Below are 21967 nucleotides of genomic sequence, written 5' to 3'. Positions count from 1 at the left end.
TCAATTAACTGTGTCTACCCTCTTTGCAAGACAAATAACATCTTTGTACAACACCTTTCTAGGCAATAAAGTGTTCATGAATATCTCATATTTAATTCAAGTTTTATCTCCTTGATATTAAACAGCAGCTGCATATAAAATACTGATCAATCTTAAATTCAACTTCAAAATTTTATTTTTCAAAATAATTTTGCTTTAAGAATTATCTTCTATTTTCACCTCAGTGAAAACTTACTACAAAAAATACTGTGTTACAGATCTAACACCTGTAATATCCTAATATTAAACTCTTCTCTTCCAAACTTCAATTCCCTCAGCAGACTGCATAGTGAACTCCCTGGAATTTACTATGCTCTTTAGGGGGGGGGGGGTTTCTAGGTCAGGACACTTACAAACACAGTGAGTTACCTGGCTTAGCCAGATGGCTGGTACATTCTTAAAAAAAAAATTTATATAATTTATTGGCCAGATCTGTCAGTTGCTTAATTTTATCTAGCAATAAAATCTTGATAAAGCTGCCATGAAAAAATTAAAATTTAAACTATTCAATCAGTTTCCAGTTAAAAAACCTACATGCACATTCTTACTTGTGTCAAGTGCTCACGATGATGACTTAAATCTAATGCACTCTGCAAACTATGCTCAAAGTGTTTGTGGATGGACTACTTTTTGATATCCCTCATTCACTGAACTTAGGTGTACGTACAGTCTTTGACTGTGGCTCTGTTTTTGCATTTGTTGGCCCTATACTCTTTGTTCTCCAGAGTTTTTTGCTCCAGTCTGGATGGCTGAGAGGTTGTTTTTCTTCTTTAAGGTCAAGCTCTGTTGTCAACTTGTCTTTCAGTTCTGATGGTAACTGTGGATTTAGAAAAGCACAAAAGAATGAAAGAAGTTAATAAAATATTAAACATTAATTTAAAACCCTTAAATCCTAAAGTCTGATTGACCTCCACCCAAATCCTGTATGCAAGCTTTTTGTGATTAAGTTAAGTCAATGTTTAGTCCAGTCCAGTAAACAGAAAATGTATTGATGTTAAGTTATGGTTACATCAGGGTTGTCAAAATAACTGACAAAAGGCCCATTTCACCTTCTATTCTTAAATTGTACCATCCAGCTATTCTGAATGCTTCTGGTTTAATTTTCAGAAAAGAAGCATGGCATGGGAATAACATGGTTTAGTGCTGCCTACTTTGTATCACAGTCCTGTAAATGAAAATATTTTTGACAACCCTGAGTAAAAAAAATGATCATGATAATAATAAGTACAATGATAATGAAAATGATCATAGTAAGTGTTACAATAATGGTACTTTAAAGATTAATTCATGGTAAATTATTTACAATTTATTATCTAACATACATCATGAATACTCTGTGTAAAGGGGATGGTTTGCTCACCGTATCCATTTTTTGAGAAACAAACTTCCTGTCCAGGGACTGGTTACACTTCAAAAGCTGTACCACTAATGAACAATCTCTCTTGTACTTCATCTATGATAAAATTATAAAGGTCTCAGCTCAAAATTACAGTTTTTCCAAATTCAGTTGACATTGAACAGGAATTGTTCAACTTGAACTTACAGCTTCCACCTCCAGTTTGTTCATTTTCTCAACAAAGTCCATTAACTGCTTTGACATTGCCCCAACTGTTGCCTCAAACTTCTCTTTCTCTGTTTGCATTTCGCTAGCCTGGTGGCGTTAAGTTAACAGTAGTGATATATTAAAGAAATTCAGTTCATGTGCTTTACTCTTTAACTCCCAGAAGTGATTAACATGGAATTTCTCCCTAAAATATCCATACATTATCCTGCAAACAGGTATTGAGAAAACTCCAACATGTAAAAGTTGTTTTCTTGATCTAACACTAAGTTCTCATTACTGATTCACAAGGAAATTTGTAGCAACTAGAGGGGAGAATTAATAATTTGATCTTGGGAGTTCAAGGGTTAAGGACCGTGTCTCTACTACAAAGACATGTCAGTCTAGTGATCTGGGTACTAATGGACTTCCAAATAAAAGGCATGGATTTTAGCAAGGGACAGGTTGATAGGTTGGGCAAAATGTTTTACTCTCCCAGAGTCTCTCTGCCCAGGAGCACAAATGGTTAGAAAAAAGAAACATTTTGTATCCAAGCCAAATGGTCCTCCGGACACTGAAGCTAGTATCCTTGCCTCCATAGAGTTTTGTAAGGTTTGCCTGAAAGTTGTTTGATACCCATTTAATACCTGAGTAAGGAGAGGTATTCTGTGAGCAAAATGTCTTGCTAAAGATCACAACATAATGAACTGTTCAGATAGGAAAAAAAAAAATGCTGTGACTTCTTGACCCAGTGCACTAAACTGTTCGGCAACCACCTCTCCCATGGGAGTAAATGATCATAATAGCAACTTGTATACGAATCTTGATTTATTGCTGGGGGGAAGAGTTGGCTGCAGTGACTAACATCCTATCTAGGGATGAGAACAATACCCCCACACTGAGGGCATTGCATGAAAAACTGATCAAACTGACAGCAACTGAATTGTATAATTGAGGAAAAATGGCAGATGGAAATTTAAATTTAGATTACCATTTGGAGGATTCTGCTTTCAAGCTCTTGATTTTTCTTCACAACATCATCATAGTCTCCTTTTAGTCTGCAAATTCAAAATATCAGTTTAATTATTAATCAATTGTTTACAAATGTGTACAGAGGGAGGAAATTTTTCATTTAATTCCTCCCTAAATACATGACAAAGTCAACAATGTTGATCATGTACCTAATCAAATGGGTGAGATCAACCATGAAAAGGAACATTTCCATTGTCAGTGACTGATATTTGACAATTTTCATGGAAATCTTTATCACAGTCTCCTAACTCTGATCATGGATTCTTTTCAGGATGTCAAAACATCAGTAACTGCCCTAGCATTGAAATTTTTCGTTTTAGGGAACTTCTACAATAATTGTAAACTTTAAAAAATTAAACAAATGATCTTTTTTCTGATTTGCTCACAATGATATTCCTTTTATTAGTGATGATTGAATGATTGATGTTTTTCAATTTACCTCCTTGCTTGCTCAGGGGAGAATTCCAAATCCTGTCCCTTCTTTTCTTTCACTTTATCGGGTGTTTCCTGTATTTCACCATTCTTCTCTTTGGGTGATGCAACTGACACATCAGCTCTCTCACTAGAATGTATACCTGCTATTTGCTCTTCCAACTTCTGTAATTTATCTCTTAATTCCTGATTTTCTAATCTAAAAGGTTAAAAATATTCTAGAATATACCTTCTGAAAATCTGTCTTACCTACATGTCAGTCTTGTAACAGAATTGATACAAAAAAATATTTTGAAATAGACTTACTCTAACTGTTTACAAGCTTCTGAAGAAATGTCACACTGAAAAATCAAAGTTAAATGAGAGCATTTATTCTATCCTCAATCAGTTTCTCATATCAAATAATGGAAGTCTTTAGTTAAAAAGATATATATATATATATATATATATATATATTTAACGTTTTAACAAAAATGCCAAAATTTTAAAAAATTTCTGTTGATTTATCAAAATGGGTCTCAAAATAGTCTATAAAGGGAAGTATAACTGAACAAATTACAATTTTTTAGGGATAAAAAAAATTAGATTCGATTAGTTTTTGTCTAAAAAAAGTTTCTTACTACTGTGATCAGTTATGATCAGTGATCAGTTATGATCATAAAAATTATGCTTAATATGACAACCAAAATAGTAATATAATATTACACAAATAAATGAAAGTGATTTGGGATGGATTGAACGCGATACAATTTGTTCATCATATCCTGTAAAATTCCACCTACCTCACAAGAACTTACCTTTTCGTCTGTGTTTTCTGCTTTCGTGTCCATTTAATTGATAAAATGACTCGACTTCACTTTAAAAAAACAAACAACAACAAACATGTATAATGAATTTAAAGAATCTCTTGAATGATGTGCAGTACAATTTTCCATTTCTCCTCTTAACATGGGAAGTCATGCAAGGCTGTCACGCAAGGTTAGTGGATATGACGAGCACGTATTGCGACACGTATAACTGACTCCCAAATTGGCCACACGGAATATTAATGACACCGCAACGCAATGTTTTACATACAAAATCTCAACAGATTACAGTCATACATGTATTCATCAGCTTTGCAATAATAAAATATCAATTTCACCATAAAATACGACCGGTTAAAGAGATAATAACTGAATTGCATTGTTGCACGCATTATCAGTTTTCATATCATAACAAATCTCTCAAACAATAAACACCTTGGGTGCTGTTTAGATCACCCTACGTGTGAATTAATCCATGTAGCATTTACCACGTAAAATATAGCGGATAATCTGTATCTTTTGACAGCAACAGCTGTAAATTTTTACTAAATGAACATGGGACGTTTGTCGGTGCCAAATAGACAACTTCCTGAGATACAAACCAAATCAGATATAATCTTTGTCCTCAGTCTTTCGCTGTGAGAATAGCCTCAGAGGTCATCAACTGCCCAGCGATTCAAACGTAGAAATCTTCCTCGTGACTGCTTTAATCATGGAGCTCAATGAAAACAAAATTACCCACTTACCACGATTTCAATCAGTTGTCATATTTATTCAGCAGTAATTTTCATTTGACAGCTCGTTCCAGTTCGACACGGCCATTTTGAGGTTGCTATTTGAATTATTTGAACAATTTGAAAATGTTTCAACAAAAATCTCCCCGACCTCAGCTCTTTTCTCACGGTTAGACGTTTCGGTCGCGAATTGAAAAAAAAAGAGTCGAAAATTTGGATGATAATCCAGGTGATAAAATGTAGACAAGAGATGGTAGCAAAAAAGAAAAAAAAAACCAAAACGCTACTTTACTTCAGATGATCGGTGTAAGATTTTGGAATCGACATTTGGTTTAGAAAAAAGTGATATAATTGGTTGAAAAAATACTATTTGTAGAAATTAAAAACGATATGATGAGCAATTTTCAATTGCGTATAGAGAGTAATCCAGGACTTCTTTGGTATTTCTCATCTTCGCTCTGTGATTGGTTTAAAAAACTTCTGCCATCGTCCCAAACAGAGATGTGCAAAATTAACAAAGGGGAAAGGTTTCTAAAGAAACTGGAGTGCTGCGTCAGTGGGGAGTATAACGAGATAGTTTTATCAACTAAGTTGATGATGTAAATTGGCCACAATAAAGAATTATAAAGCTGACGTTTCTTGCGCTAGCCCTTCTTCTTTCGCTCTGACGAAGGGCTGAACGCTCGAAACGTCGGCTTTGGAAATCTTTAAGTTGGCCAATTTACACCATCGACTCAACTGATAAAACCAAAATTAGATTCAGAGCTAAGACAGTTCTGCATGACCAACTTAGTCACCCGCGCTTTTCCCTTGCTTAGGCAGTTTGTTTGATTCTTGCATTGACTCTGGGCTCTCATTGACAACTCACGTCACTCAGGGAATTTATTTCCTTCGCTCTGATTGGCCTTTGCAATGAATTGGCTTTTGATCTATAATAAATTATCCAAAAGCGCTGTTAAGGAGAACTCGTCTATGCGAATTGCCAATATGTTCTCTCGGCCACCAAGTAAGCCTTTCGACACCTTGAAAACAACCAAGAGAGCTTCTCAATTCGGGTTGAATGATTATTCCTATATTCTCGTGACCTTATGACTGATTCAGGGGGGGGGGGTGATGTGAGGAGAAATTGCATGCTAGTCACTCTTAAGGGCCAAAGCGTCAAGGAAGGTAACCAAAACCAAGCAAATGTTTTTTAGGTGCACGTGTAATGTGTTTGGACGTGAGTGAGTAAAACTGGGTCACATATCATGAGAGTGATCAAGACTCAGGACTCAAACTTTCTGAATAACCTGCTGTCTCACAAACACTAAGTATCGTGAGGGAAAAATCAATCACTTATTCTAAGAACTCTAAAAGGTCAAAATTTAAAGAATAAGCCTGTTTTCATCAATTTATCAATTTATCTCTCCACATATATACATATATATTTTTTTCTTTCGCATTTCTTTGACACTTAACCAAGTCCCCATTTTGACTTCCTGTTAACTCGACCCAGTTCTTTAGCTCACATCTAATCTAGTAGATTTTTTTCCTGTGGGCGTTAGAGTGCATTCCACTGACGCAAGTCGGGTCACGTGGGTGAGCATAACAGTACTCATTTACATAATGATATTCTCATTCACAAAATTGTTGGACATGAATTTCATCACCGTTATCAACAAGCTGTCGCTTTCGAAGCAATGCGTTTCCTTCGCTTCTAAATAACTTTAAACTAGTTCTAACAAAAATACCCGACAAATCTGCTGAGATAAAGGTGAGTGAATGCTTGAGTGTTTGATCGTCAAGAAGGCTAGGAGGATGCGAGACCAATTATGATCATCGATCAAGCGTGAAGCGTGCGATACGCCACGTGGTTGCGCGTGACCTCGGCCCAGCCTTCACGCGACTTTCAATTAAAAACAGGAACTCGATGAATACTGACTTTCATCGCGTTCTAGTCGTTTTGTGAGGAAAGCCGGTTGGCAGGCTCCACAATGTCGACAAAGAACCTTCTATCAACCTTCGCTGTCCATTATTTTGGCTTCACAATGGCGTTGGACTACTCTATTGTGCTTTTGTCAGTAGAAGAATTATGGAGTTCCCTCGGTGGAAGTGCAACTTTGTTTGGTTTCATGTTCGGTAGTTACGCTCTTGCTCAAGCCGTTGTTTCGCCTCTACTGGGCTACATCTCGGATTTGCGTGGCTTAAAATTCGCCGTGATGTTGTCATTGATTATTAATGTAACGGGAAATGGGTTGTATGGCCTATCCGTTTTGGCGCAATCGCTTCATATGGTTTTTGTCGGTCGATTTGTAGCAGGCCTTAGCGCGGGTTCGGTGACCCTTTCGCTAATCTACTTGACGAACACGACTCCGCGAGAAACCCGTGGAAAATCTGTGGCTAGCTTCAAGCTTGCCCAAGCAATTGGCCTGTTAGGGGGGCCTTTAATTGGAATGTTTCTCGTACCTCTTTTGGCAGGTCATGAAGAGACGACCACAACGACTAGTAAAATATTCAACTTGTATACAACCCCTGCTTGGTTGGCGACCGCGAATGTTGTGTTAATCATGTTACCACTGATAAAATTCTTTTTAAGAACCCTATGGCGCCACACATGGCAATGAAGTTTAATTGCAGAGAGGCGAAAAGACTCGTTGTCCACTCTACATTGTTGATGTTGTCAGTGTTTTTCGGAACGGCGTGTTTCTGGGGAATTATCAGTGACTTATTCACCCTTGCGTTCGGACAGTATCACCTGATATCGTCGGAGAGAGACTTATGGAAAGTTTATATTTCTGGTGGAATCGCTTTCGTTGTCGCTGGAACTGTCATACGGGGAACAATTCACCGAAAACTATCCCCCGCGATGTTCTCAATTCTTGGGTTGATTGTTAATGTCTGGGGATTTGTTTTGCTTATAGATTACAAATTATCCGACAAAAGTTTGCAGAATGGCTTTTACTTCGGAGCGGTGGCTCTTTCCACTTCCGGCGGAGCGTTTTTCTTCACTGGCGCGGGTGTTTATTACTCGCAAAAGATCACCGATTTCAGCGACGAGGCGCGAAACCGCCGCGGAGTTTTTCTCGGTGTTTTCAACCTCGCCGAGGCACTCGGCAGATTTGCCGGGCCCGCTGTTGTTTCATTGTTTCTTCGTTTAACAGACAAAGGAACCGCACGATGCGAGTCAGTCAAATTTGATCCTACCCACTGTCAAGTTTTGAACGTAAACATCGTTCTCGCCGTCCTCTGTGGAATTCTGTCTATAAACCTACTACTGTTTATATATTACCATGTTGTTCACGGGAAGAGGCGGACAGATGGATTCCTGCTCAGTAATACGGACGTTACCAACCCTGGTGAAGGGCGACTCAGGTTTACGGACGAGACGGATGATTATTTAGACAGGGAAAACGAGAGAAGAGTACCTTTCCGTTCTCAGATGGAATTATCTCCCCCTCAAACTCATAGGAGATCATCTCATGCTTCTTCTCAGGACAGCAGTATACACACTGTCTGATCGGTTTAATTTCAAATGTACAAAGTATGAATATAAAACACTCAAATCTTTGATAGTAGGGTGTATAAGGTTCCACCCCAAAGTTCCAATTATCTGAGATTTTCTTTCGGCACTGCGGCTGGGTGTTTGATTGAATTCAAACTTCGATTACAATGAAAATTGTCTTTAAATATTACCACCCGCTTTGGCATCCCATACAAGTTCTATGCAAATTTTTGAAGAATGTATTAACGAATTTAATATCGTCACGCAATCTTCCAGTGAATCGCCGGAATTTTTTAGCCGAACTTTAGCATGGAAATATACAGATGAAGACAAGAAAGAGATCTATACTTTTAATATCAAAAAAATTTCGAGAACGTTATCTCGTTATTCATAATTTATTTTTTCCTTGTTATCCTTTTCTTCCTTGATTTCTGAGAAATGCCCTCGGGCTATTTAAGAAACTTGAACACGTTTTATACCCAGAAAAGAATTGACGTGTTTTTGTAACATTCTTTAGATATACATATCTTCGAGAACAATGCAATACACAATCTTTTGATGCACAAACACTTCCATAGTGGAATGAAGCTTTAGTTTGATTGTCATAAAAACAAGATAATATTTTATTTATCATACGAAACCGGGGAAAACTGGTGAAGATTATCAAGGATAGAGAGAGGTTAAATTTTTGCAAAGTTGAACTTAAGAATTTCACTTTTGTGTATGAAAATATTCAAAACTTCAACCATAAGCGTGACGGAATGCGTCAATTCATTGTGATGAGAATGGTTACGTAACCAGTGCGTAACAAGCTCTCGGATGGAACGGAAGCTTGAAATTTTGTGGAACTTCAATAGCATTCTCCTAAGTGAAGTCTTATTTACTATCTCTTGGTTTGAAACTGGCCCACAGGCCGTATTTCGGTTGCTATAGATCATTCTGTAGACTTTACCTGAGTTAAAAGCTTATAGATTCAGTACAGGTGTAGATATAACTGAAGTTGACAGCACTCGACTGTAACCAGTGACATTTACATTGCTGTGCGACTCGCCGCCGCAATATCAATAATGGTACGTACAGAGTTAATTTTGAATAAAATATCCGGTTTTACGAGAAAGAAGATGAGTCATTATTTTTATATTCAGTTATATTTCACCAACTAGAAAACTCAGGCCTCGTTTTTGGCGATTTATTTGGTCCAGTTTAATATCGCTTTATTACTAAGCTTGTAACAGCCGTTCAGTTAGAAACCGGAGTGCGATAATTAGCAGAGAGCACTAACAGGACGAGGGAGGTTTGCACACCTTTTATTAGCTAAACTTTTACAGGAAAGAAAACAATATTTGATAGTTCGTTTTACCTAAGACAGGATATCATGTTTTGAAAGAGAGCTACTAACTTTTGCTGACGGGTTTGATTACTACTGACTTATGAAAATGTGGCATTTGAGCAATATTTACATTTGGATATTCCACAAAAACGAATGTTTATATTTACGTGTTCTCTGGAGATAAAATTTGTCAAATATCTGCCCAAAACCAGGCTTTGACTTTTCCTCGTTTCTGCAATAAGTTACTAAGTCGTTTTGCTGAGTGTCGGGAATGGGAGAAGTTTAAAATTTATCGCCTGGATACATAAGAAGACATGGTCTACATCATTGTCACGTTTCAAAGGAAAAGGAGCTTCATGACTAAAAAATCAAGAGATTGTATTAAAGTGTTTTAAATCACGTTTTGAAACATACAAAACCCTGCAACTTAAACTTGAACAAATACTAATTCTGTAAAGTAGAAGAACACGAAAGAGTTACCCTTAAAGATGCATCGTTTTCAACTACGAGGGCTACCTCATTCAACTGTAGAACTTTGTAGTGTGATTTTCTGTTTCTTGCTGATGTCCTTATGAGTATTCATTTCGCTTCCTTAAGAGTTTCTTCATAAGAGCACAGTGACGTTAACCCCTTGGAACGATAATTGCAGTTCACTTCCAATTACATGAACCTTCTAGAGAAATTAAAGAAGGCTAGAGTGTTTTTCGCAGAAACATTTCAGAAAATGTTTTTTTATATTTCACTAGGGTCAATGTCCAACTCAAATCCAGTTGAACTTTGAAAGTTGATTTAAAGTTGACTCCAACTGAGAGTCCAGCTATGGATAGGTTCAACTCGATCGAAGTTCAAAACTCGAATTCAGCTCGATTACAATCAACTCCAGACTTATGTGTCACGGTTCATATCACGCGGTTAGTAATAGTCTTGAGAGACATTTACTCAGTGTGTTTTTTGCCTGTTGACAAAGGGAGACTCTAAAAAAAAGCATTTTCACTGTCGCTTCTTTTGTGTTGCTTTATTTTTACCCTAGGGCGTAATCACTTGACAATAACAGTTTTCATGGAAAACCAAACCAAACTAAAGAGCTAAAACCGGCCTGAACCTTGTGTAAACGGCTGCAGTCTCTCAGGTTAGTGACGAAGCGTCTAAAACGTGATTTGCTCGTGGCGTGACAAGTCAGAACATGAATGGTGCGTAATGTAACAAAGGTGTTTTTGCGTAATCAGGTAGACTGGTGAATAGAGCACAACAAGCGCATATCGGCTTGTCTAGCGTTGTGGGAAGATACTATTTCACAAGGTAAGAAGATGATGCTTGCCAAATGCTGAGGTTAAAAATTCTTCACCCTTAATTAAGGACACGAGTCAGTATGGTATTCATTTTCTAGTTTAATTTGTGAGAACCGATGCAGTTGTTTGTTCGAATATTGCCTGCCTGTTATCTCTGCAACATTGTGAACTAATTCGCTATTCTGTCTCGTCGCCGTCGCTGTATTATCACTGAATTGTCGTCTTCTATGAGCTATTATTATTATGGTAGATTCGAGGAGTACTCACGCGATAGAACAGCCTCGTGTTCGATGCATTCGTGCTTCAGAATTTCGATTATGCATCAGTATTCTTCACACGAACAGGTCCGATAGAAAACTTTATATTTTCCTTTCCGAAAGATATACCACCACAGATATTATTAAGCAGTCTCAACTGGATAAGAGGCAATGTAGGAATAACCACCGTAAAAATACTGGAAGTAATTTGTCAGAGATTGTAATATCACTCGTCAAATCAGGTTAGGCCGCTGTTCTGTGTAAACATTTCGCACCCAGCATTTCGAAACTCATTGTGGAAAAGTGAAACTTTACCTGATCCTCGAGTATCGATTCAACTTAACACGAACTTTTGACAGTTTGTATATTCCTTCATCTTTTTTTCACGTGCGCTTTGGGAGCGAACAGTTTGCCTTGGCAAATGTGAAAAAAGATAAGAAAATAAAACAATACGTCGGCGAATCGTATTTTCTTCAAAACAAAAGGTGTGAGAATTGATGTAACAGATTGTCACGCAACAGCATTCTAAGATAAAGGGGCGGCTACTAAATACTCATGATCAAATTTGATTTTAGTAGTAAGAACCCAAGTCAGTGTAATTTTTTAGACTGCTCGAGCTGCACATTTGAGTGTAAATGCAAAAATTGCCAGAAATTTCCAGAAACCTTGTTGTGGCAGTAAGGCACGCTGGTGTTTAGATTTCAGTCTTTGAGTCGTACTTCGAAATGGATTTCGGGTTGGACCTCGAGACTTGGACTTCGAGTTTCGTTTCGGGTTTAAAATGTTTAAAATGGGTTTACTTGAATTATAACGCAACTTATTAACAATTCAACGATGCATGATAAGAATACCACCACCAGCGGCCAAATAAATACGAAACCTAGTTCTCGAGGACACATTTTTTTGTGTATTAAAATACCTCACTCGATAAACAACAAGAAACTCCAGATAAAGATGTTTTTTCGTCTTGTCACGAGTGTGGGACAAGGAAAAAAAATATAAGTCCTCACGAGGAATCGAACCTCAGACCTTCGGATTCCGCGCGAACCTCTGCAGGCGAAAATAAAAAAACTGACTTTGGGAACAAACACGACTTGGTTCAGAATCGAAAACTACATTAACGCCGCCAGTACACTTAACCAATGAGAAATCAGAAAGTTTCATCTTTACCATGGGTGAGAATGAAATTCATTCTCGAAAAATGCAGGGTTGATATCGTTCGCAGTCGTTGTTTGGTCTCATCACGCGTGTTGCGTGACGAAACCAAACAATGGCTGAAAAGGAGACATTAAGGAAGGGTTGGCTCAGAAAAGAACCGCGCGGTGGAAGCTACAACTCCCGCACGCAATATCAGCCATAAATGCTTAACGTATGGGAAATTTCAGTGGACCACAAAGTGGAGAGAGATAAAGATTTCCTGCCCTCAAAGGATATCAAACTCTCTTAGGTATTGAGAGCAGAGCCATAAACTACAAGTACCAAAGTACAACATTATGTCACGGTGGTGGGAGTTAGTACCATTATGAATTGAACTCGAATTCCAGTTCTAACATAAACTGGAATTAAAAACGCAATGCCAAATTCTATGGTTCGGGATTTCCTCAAGTCTCAAAAGGCCGACTAGACGACAAGCAACTGAAAGTAAAATGAAATGGTTTGGATATGGATTCATAATGTAGTGTAGTTCTTGCGCAAATTAATTGTTTGCATAACATTTCGTGACATGTTTTGGCGTGTTGTTCTTGCAAAATCCGCAGATTTTTTACATTACTTCTGGAAAAAAACGTGGTCTGCTTTTGGGCAATTTCTTTGCAGTAATAATCTTTGTGACAGAGAGCTTTCGCGAAGCTCAAGAGGTTAGGTCAGCAGGAAAAAAAACAACGAAAATTAACATAAAGTCGTGAAAAAAAGAATAAAAAATATACTCACGCTTATTTGTTTACGGTATTTCCAAAGATTTTCTCATTGGAGCCAAATTTACACAGCTCGTATATGAAGCAGGGACACCTGTGATGAGGCTGAGGGAGGAAGTGGTGCTCTTCCATGAAAATGACAGAGCTGCCCTTCAGGAAATTTAAGATACCAAAAATCGCGTTTTCTTGAATTGGCCCAAATAATTTTTTTAAACCCAAGAATAAACAATTCTAAAACTTTTTAAAATGTCTTTGAAAATGCTACATAAAACTTTTATCATCTAGTAGATAATTCGTGTTGGAAATAATGTTATCTGCAGAACTTATTTCTCAGATCAGAAGACTTCAAAAACCCTTGAAGGTAACTTGACAACTCAATGGGTGATGATTTTGGGGTTCTAGCATCCTAAGCGTTTCAAAAGGGGCGGCACTACTCCCTTCACTCCCAATATCTCATCAGTAATTCTCCTGACTGTCAGCCATACACTTCTTAATATCTAAGTTTGAAGAATTTGGTAATGGATCGACTAACGATCTCGTAGTTGATATGTTTCTTTATTCGCATCACTTGTCTGCTTGATCTGTATTGATATTGTGGCGAAAAATTCTGTCCTGGTCACTCATGGAAGTAGGTTAAGGTAGTAATGCACCCTGGAATTTCCTTGCATCTATACTCACTTGTGTTTGTGCCTGTTGCACATTTCATATCATCGAATGGTTAGGGTAAACTGTATATTGTTGGGTAAGAAAAACCGGTTTCTAATTTCATCTTTAATTTGAAGGATTCCACCATGACAACTGCAAAGGGTTTTGCTTGCCTTTTCCAAACTGTCGATGAACATCCTGAGCCAATCGACGCGGAGATTAAAGGTGAAATTCCTCCTTGGCTGAACGGAACCTTACTTAGGAATGGGCCTGGTAAGTTCGAGTGCGGTGACATTCCGTTCAATCACTGGTTCGACGGTCAAGCACTTCTGCACCGTTTCCAGATAAAGGATGGTCATGTGACCTACGGCAACAGGTTCATTCGGGGTGAGAGTTACGCGGATTCTCTGAAACATGGCTCAGCGAATCACTTGGAATTCGGCACTTTTATTCCCCCAGATCCGTGCCAGAATATTTTCTCCCGTTTCTTCTCGAAGTTTTGGCATGGGTACGTTCCTTTGGATAACACGAACGTGAATATTTTTGCCATGAAAGACAAACTGTACGCCGCTACCGAGGCGAACTTCTTGCATGAATTCGACCCACAGAGTTTGGAAACTCTGAATAGAGTTGACCTCACTACGGAGTTTCCAGGTAACCACAATTGAGATTTATACGGGAATAGCCGACTAAAGTACTCCATTATCAGTTATTTAACGATAAGGTTATAGGATCGAAAATTCTCTCGCATGGTATGTGATGAGGGTGAAGTCGGCGTCAACCATCACGCACAACATTCGAGAGCGAAATATCTTATTGATTGAGCATAAATCTAACAGATTTTAAGACTTAATTTGAAAATAGAGTTTTTTTTTATTGATTACTACTGTAAGTAGGTCACTCCAAGTGCTATTCACCTGACTTCCTAGCCATCACAGAATAGATAGCGAGCGAGATAGCCAATCAGATTGCAGCATTTGTGATGGATTGGGAGTAGATCTACATTAACTATTTTACGGTTTCAAGGGTTTTCCTGTGTAGGCTCAAGTAAAACTTGAAACCTGGGGAGGGGTAACCTTTCTTTGATCAAATCAGGGAGGCTCTAATTTAGTACAAGTCGTTTACATTACTTCGGCCACTGCCATCTCAGAACTGCACCGGTTTGTCACTGAATATGGTTTGGTAAAGGATAAAGGAAAAAAAAAAGATAATAAAAAAAAAGGTTTCTCCCCATCGTCGTGTAGCTATTTTGGGATACTTGAGAAATGCCCAATCTCCCAAGATTGTCTTCTTTAACGTGAAAACAGGAAAGCAAATGAACAATAGCAAACCGTAGGGCTTAGCGCCCCTTTCAAAGTGAACGGACCGGATCAATATCAGTATCTGGGCAACTGCCCACCTACCCCTCCCCTAACCCAACAACAGTCTATTGATAACAAGTTAGGGTTAATGTTGGGTTAGGGGAGGGGTAGGTGGGCAGTTGCCCTGATACTGATATTGATCCAGTTGAGCCGGTTGTGGTGTTTCTTACAGTAACAGCCAGTTAATGCGCTGCTTCACTCCCAAGAAAACGGTGCAATGCCAAGTCTGAAGTAGATTCATAGTTAGACCAATTTAACTGATGAATATCTTAGAAGGCGGTAACCTTTTCCAAGCTGTTCTGAAGTAAATGATCTGTAAGAAAATGAACAAGATGCTTACTTCAGTTTTCATGTAAACAACCCCTTTGTTGACCAGAAAAATTTGTTATGGCGACTGCCTCCTATGAAGGCGAAGCCATAATGTAATCCTGTTGAGTGAGTGTGGGTAACAATAGAATACGAACGACCTCTTCGTCCACAACGAAGTCTGCCGAGTTTTACCCTATATTCCTCGCTCTTGGCTTTTGTTTGTTTCGGAACATCTTCGGTCGTTTAACGCTTAATTACACTGAGTAGTAGCAGGTGATCACACTGTTTTTCGGTGCTACTAACTGTATGTCTTGTAGTGTACTACAGAAAATTACCGTGTAAATGCAGATCTTTCGCGATTTTGCATAGGTTTAAGTCTAGTTGAGTTGTTTGAACACCGTTTTATACGCAATCTTATAATATCCACCATCATCGCTAGTTACATATAGGAAAACAAGCTTTTCTTAGTATAGTCTGCGATTTATTTGCGACATACATAGGCTGTCATAAAAATTGTATTCCGTTTAAATTTTTCCTCAATTTGGTCTTTGTTTAAAAGGAAAGTTAAAAAAGTAATTTGAGATGGAGTCCGGAATCCAGCACCTGGAATCTGGAATCCACAACGTGGAATCCAGAATCTAATACTGTTCTGGATTACCTTACATGGGGCGAAAAAGTTAGCTAGTTTAATCATTATTGGAGCCTAGGGGTAGATCGACAGAGGAACAGTGAGGTTCTTGAGTAAGCACCTTTACGTTCCCATTACTATTACTTTTGTTATCATCATCATCATTATAATTATTGTTGCTATTAATATGATTATTTGTTACCATTTAATTGTGGTTGAGTGTCAATTATTCGCTGTATTCTTGAATCATCTTTCTCTTGTGCAACAGGGTTCTCAAAAGTATTTGGATGCGGCAGGTTTTCTGTTTTGCATGCGAGAGAAATCTTCTGCAAAGTTAGCTTATAGCATTATTATATAACCTCTGATTCTTTTCAATGATATAAAAATTGTACTATACCAGTAGCCATATGCTGTCTTAACTGCCTATTCTTTTTCAATAGGCGATGCTAGAATCGATATCGCAACCGCTCATCCACAGATAACCCGTGATGGTTCAGTTCTTAACGTTTCCATCCAATTTGGTGCCTACGCCACATACAACATCGTCCAAATACCACCTTCCTCTGGAAAATCGGACGAGAAACCTTTAGATGGCGGTAAAGTCCTTTGTTCCATTCGGCCTACCAGTGGCCTTGGCTACATGCATAGCTTCGTCCTCACGGAGCATTATCTGGTACTTACCGAAACACCTTTGTCCTGGAATATATTGCGAATTCTGACGACAAAATTGTTCGAGTCAAGTATCGTGGATTGGCTCCACTGGGATCCGAACCAACTCTCAAGGTTTCTCGTAATCGACAGGAAAGAAGGAACACATGTTGGTGTCTTCACAGCGGAGCCGTTTTTCGTGTTTCACCACATCAACGCTTTCGAAAAAAACGGCAAGATTCACCTCGACGCTTGCTGTTACCCAGACAGCCAAGTTATTGACGATCTTTACCTACATAACGTGCGAACCTCCAAAGAATCTGCCAAAAAGAGTATTACTCTTGCAGAAGTTCGTCGTTACGAGCTCCCCCTGGAAGAACTCGGAAATGTGAAGGAGGGGAAATCTCTTGTTAAGCGGGCAGATGGGCTCGACTACATTTTGTTGAACGCCGGATTGGATTTGCCCCAGTTCAATTATACTGAGAAGAACGGCAAAGAGTACGAGTTCGTATATGGCATAGGGAAGAAGAAATTTGTTTTTGACCATTTGATAAAGGTCAATGTCGAGACGAAGGAGTACATCACATGGGAGGAGCCTGAGGGATTCACTTCTGAGCCTGTGTTCGTGAAAAGGCCTGACGGGAAGGATGAAGATGACGGTGTGGTGCTCTCATCTGTGATTAACACCCGCGACCAGACCACCTCCCTGCTGGTGCTGGACGCGAAAGATTTCAAAGAGCTGGGCCGAGCGGTTGTAAATGGAGTTACTCCGATGAATCTTCATGGCTTGTTTAAGAAATAAACTCGTTCTAGTAAAACGCCTGCACTGTGGGCGAACGAGTGACCAAGAACCAATTTCTACTTAAGTTATCAGTATATGTTCATCAAGAAGAGTGATGAGAAGAAATTAGAAGAAAAGTATGGTAGACAGTGTGGAGAATTGATATTTAGATATTGGAAGTAGTAGACCAAACTGATGGAGCTTTTCCGCTTTCCTTAACATGAAGGGACCTGAATCCCGCTGCTGGAACAGAAAGCCATCTTGACTCATTGAATGCACGAGAAAACCTTCAGCATTTCATTCACTTAGCTTTGCCTAAGTTTGCTGTGATCTATTAAATCTTCTGGGTACAGGGAGATTTTACTAGGGTACTAGGGTCCTGTTCGAGAACGAACTTCCAGGACTTAACGCGCGCTGTATGATAAGGAGTCGAGCGAGCTGACCGTTTTTTCTTTTTGCTGTCAGTTTTTTTTTTTCCACTTTTCTGCCAAAACCGACGATTGTAGCACAAAAGTAAGTTCCCATATAGTTTAGCTTTGAGAGTAGATTCGGCATATTTTTTCGCCATTAGAGTAAAATGCTACTGGATACGACCTCAACTTAAAGTTTAATTTCAATTACCGCACAGGAAAAATAGCACATACAGTCTCTAAGCCTTGAATCACACAGTTGGTGTGCAAATACACGTCAGTAAGCAGCGTTGTGTCCATAAAATTATTACATCAAATCCAAACTTTTAAGACTTAAGTCTAGTTCATCCTATTCCCAAGCCTTTAAAATTTCTTTAAATATCTTCATAATTAATCAAGACTGAAAATACTCTTTACTGAAGCTAAACCGAATTATGCCTTGCCTGACATCTGCTCAGAGTTTATCAACCAGTTCCTTAAGCTACAGGTTGTACTTTCCCAATTTGCGGAACTTTGTTTTACTTCCCGTCTTGGTTTTTCCCAGTTATTGTTTTTTGTGCCTAAAGTGACTTGTTTTGAATTTGTGCAGCCCCAATCCAACCATTAGCGTCAAAATATGCTCGATTCCTTTGTTGTATGCTTCAACAATGTTCCTCTGATTAAGTTCCGTAATGAAGTGGTTAAGCACCAAGTTATGGCAAACGGCCGCGGTGAACACAAAAGTGAAAAGATATTAAATTCTTGCCGACTGCTTTCAGCAGTTTATACACGTTAGTGAAAATATTTGAACTGTGAACTTGAAATTTTATTTTAGTTTTCCGACTGTGTTGGTTTAGAAATTGAAGGAAGAAAAGAGGATAATCAAACTCATTTTTGCCATTAATTGTCGCAAACATCCATCTTAATTTCACTTGTGAGAGGAGTCTTCTATTTGAATAAAGTCATAATCTTTGCTGTGAGAGAGTTTAGTTTACTCTTTGTTTTTGATCCATCACAACATTTCATTGTGAATCCGTCATATTCCTTCGTTATTAAAGCAATTTGGAAACTAAAGCCTTCAGAGCAACAGCTGGGCTACGACGGGTTGAGATATTTTGAGAACGATACAGCTGAGTAAAAAGAACCCCCCTTGTTAAATTCACCACAAACTGAAACATGAGAAAGGTGTACTGCATCAATGTGAGTTGATACTCACTGAATCCAGCAGGTGTGTCGAACACACCAGAACAAATGATTCGTTATCATTCATTCTGTGCGCTGGCTCTAACTGTTTTACTTATTCCTGCATTTTCGCGTTGTTTCGAAACGATAAAATTAGTGGCCATAACACAACCCTACTCGTGATTAGTCTCTATAAATTGTGTTTAGAACTGATCTGTTTAAGTATAATGATCTTCCACTCCTTAATGAATGTAACTAGGATTCATTCTTGACTCACTTCTAGCTTTCCCGTGTTTTTATTGTGGAGCAAGCATCTTTTTCATTCCGCTTTGTTTGAGCTCAGCTCGGCACGTGCTACACGTGCTAGCCTGCCAAACTATCGCTATCCACTCGCCGCATGTCATTAGTCGATTAAAATGCTCGCACCGCATGTTTGCTGACTTGTTTTAGTTTTGTTTCAAAACACCCTGCATTGATATTGGCGACCACTGATCATCGCTTTGAAAAAAAGCCCACGCCCTTCTTAACGACTCAGACCACTTAAGCAAAGCGTAAACACGTTGTATTCTCAAAAAATTTATTTATACAATCAAAGTAATTTAGAATCACATCTGTGCGACCTATAGCTGGCCGTTTTCCTCGCTCTGTGTTAAAAACAGGAAACTTGAAAGCACGGCCAGGCTCTTAAGGAGTTAAGTACTTTGTTTTACTCACAATTTTTTTCCGGCGCAGAAAACAGCTGAAATGCGGGTATGCTCAGGTGGCACAATTGTCTCCTAAATTCGAAAATACACTCTCATTCTGTGCCTCTTCGCGCCCATCGCCGATTACTCATTATCGATATTCCTTGGCGTACGTTGATTTTCAGTTACCGCGCACTAACTAATTGAAGTTTCTGTATTTGTTTGGTGGCCGGCTTTTCACTAATGATCCGAGTTCCTCGGCGACAACGTTAAGAAATTACCATTTCCATTCGCCACGACCGCCAAGCACACATCATCTCCACAGTTTTCCCACGCTCTCTGATTGAGCTCTCGTTAATTGAGTAGCAAAAAGTTACTTTATGAAAACGTAAGGGTAATGTTTCTTTTTTCCTTTTCTTCTTTGGTGCGCTGTGCGTTGCCCAAGCACCTGTACGCTGTTAAGGAACTTGTGGCTGGCCATTGTTCAGAGCAATTTTAATAAACACCGATGCTAAGAATGAATAGTAATAGGTTGTACATGGTTATGTCTTTTGTTAAACGTCTTTCGGCCGAAAATTGGTTGCTGGCATGTATTCATTGATCAAACTTGATCAATTCACACGTTCGGTGTTTTTTTCTGACAAATTTCTGTTGGTTCTCAAAACTTCGACGTTTGTTAATGAAAAAAGTTTCAAGTGGTTCTTCAGAATAAAGCTGCTTATGAAGCTTGCATTGTTTTAGCTCCAGCATTCCACGTGAAGGCGTTTTCATAGTTTTTCGACAAAAAAGTTGTTCCGAACGCTCGCAAGTTGTTTATCGATTCCTCGACACCTACGTTCACTTGATAGTTCCTATTCAGCGAGTAGTTTTATTATTTGCGAGAGTTTTGTTCGGAAATTTCTTCACAGCCCACAGGGTAAAAGTGACTAATATATTATTCTATTAGCTCGCAGGTATGGTTGAGGAGAAACTGACAACTTAAAGTTATTTGCGGTTAAGTTCTTTCAATTTTCTTTGCCTGAGGGTGTTTCCATGTGATCTTCCGATTTGATCAGCTCAAATTTAAAATAGTTTTCTCCAGAAAACGCGTGTTTTTCCTCTTTTCTCGGGTTACGCGGCTGATCACAAACAGTCCTTGTGGTTGAAGTTTGAGATGTGTTTATTGTGCTTTCAAATATCGCTCCCTTTGTTTTGTTCAGCCTCGTAAACATGAAAAGCTTAGTTGGGACAACGTCCATATTCGATTTTTAAAGCCGTGTTCATCAACGTATTGAATACAAGCTTCTTGTTGTTAGCAGAACCCATAGGTTCAATAAGGAGCGTTTTCCGTTTCGATTATACCCGGGTGTAACTTTGGTAAGGTTTGTTCCCAAAGACATTGCAGACTGGCTAGTACTAAGTGAAAAGATCACCTTTAATTTGGAAAGCTAGAGAGATCTAAATCTAGATGTTTGCATGGTCATTTCATCACTGCTAATACCCACCCACAGTGCAATCGAAGCTTACACTGATGGCTAAGACACAATTTTATTTCCTCGTTGTTTCCCTTTTTATCACCGTTCAACAAAGACCGATTTATCCGTCAAGATCATCAGCAGTCAATATTCCTCACAGGTGTCTCATCTGGTTGAAGAATTGTTAAACACTAAAGGCAAGTGCCGCACTGGTGGAATTTTGTTGTATTCATTTGACCCCCTGTGTGTCCTGAATGGTGCTTTAATGATCCAGTTTGTTTTGCCCTTTTGAGTATTTCAGCGCTTTGCACATGTTGCAGAAACGTAAGGTTTTCCTTTCATGGTATGCTTACGCTAGCGTCAACGAGATCATTCAGGGATTAACATAACAATACATGGAGAAATTTAAACTGCAAACTCCATTCAACAAACTCTGTGAATTGTAGCCAAGTTTTCTTTGTTGAAAAGAATGCCACCAACAACCAAGTTGCTATCGAGTTGATATGCAGTGAGTTGAACAGCAAAAATTAATTTCTCGCGTTGTAACTTCTTTGAGTTGAACTCAGTAGAATTATCTACATATGGCGCCAACAGCGTTTTAGGTGATGATTCAATGGAATTTCATTGACGATTGAGACATGTGTTCAACCTGTATGGTAACAAAGCGACTCCCGCCAAAAATAGAGGGTGCGTAGCGCCAGTGCCAGTTCTATCACATGTGTGAAACGTGCGCCCACGAGGTTTTTACCGCCAAAAATAAAGCGATGTTTAACAAGATAGCGTGTCGAATCATTCATGAATATTTACCCCTTTGTTTGTCCTGTGAGTTCTTTTTGATGGCCTATTATGTGCACTGCACTGGCCACGCGAGTTGTTCACACTTTCCTTTTTTTAGTTTCTTGGGCGTAGAAATTTCGACATATGCTCAAGGAGTAGGCCGAGTATCTGTGACGCTGTAACGGACCTATGATTTCAGTCCCGACCTCAATAATTACACTGCCCTTGTCAAAGCATGTTTTCAGACGACCGTTGAC

At 38.8% G+C, this 21967-nt stretch overlaps 2 protein-coding genes and 1 pseudogene across 2 annotated transcripts; 2 read left to right on the top strand and 1 right to left on the bottom strand.

The window, feature by feature from the left end:
- Positions 1-382: 382 nt before the first annotated feature.
- Positions 383-4614, bottom strand: LOC131773055 (tight junction-associated protein 1). Its single transcript, XM_059089016.2, has 8 exons — positions 4452-4614; positions 3841-3899; positions 3350-3384; positions 3051-3242; positions 2571-2637; positions 1583-1690; positions 1400-1492; positions 383-856 (listed from the first exon to the last, which is right to left on the bottom strand). Exons 2-8 carry the CDS (start codon positions 3871-3873, stop codon positions 680-682), a joined length of 705 nt encoding a protein of 234 aa, XP_058944999.2. The 5' UTR covers positions 3874-3899; positions 4452-4614; the 3' UTR covers positions 383-679.
- Positions 4615-6488: 1874 nt separating this feature from the next.
- On the top strand, positions 6489-9167 carry LOC131773052 (multidrug resistance protein 2-like; annotated as a pseudogene).
- A 1453-nt stretch (positions 9168-10620) lies between these two features.
- On the top strand, positions 10621-18594 carry LOC131773050 (retinal Mueller cells isomerohydrolase). Its single transcript, XM_059089012.2, has 3 exons — positions 10621-10693; positions 13636-14152; positions 16237-18594. Exons 2-3 carry the CDS (start codon positions 13645-13647, stop codon positions 17244-17246), a joined length of 1518 nt encoding a protein of 505 aa, XP_058944995.2. The 5' UTR covers positions 10621-10693; positions 13636-13644; the 3' UTR covers positions 17247-18594.
- Positions 18595-21967: the final 3373 nt, after the last annotated feature.

The sequence above is a fragment of the Pocillopora verrucosa genome, chromosome 7, assembly GCF_036669915.1.
Source record: "Pocillopora verrucosa isolate sample1 chromosome 7, ASM3666991v2, whole genome shotgun sequence".
Classification (NCBI taxonomy): Eukaryota; Metazoa; Cnidaria; class Anthozoa; order Scleractinia; family Pocilloporidae; genus Pocillopora; species Pocillopora verrucosa.
Note: the sequence above shows the minus strand (reverse complement) of the source record. Positions and strands in the feature narration are given on the sequence as shown.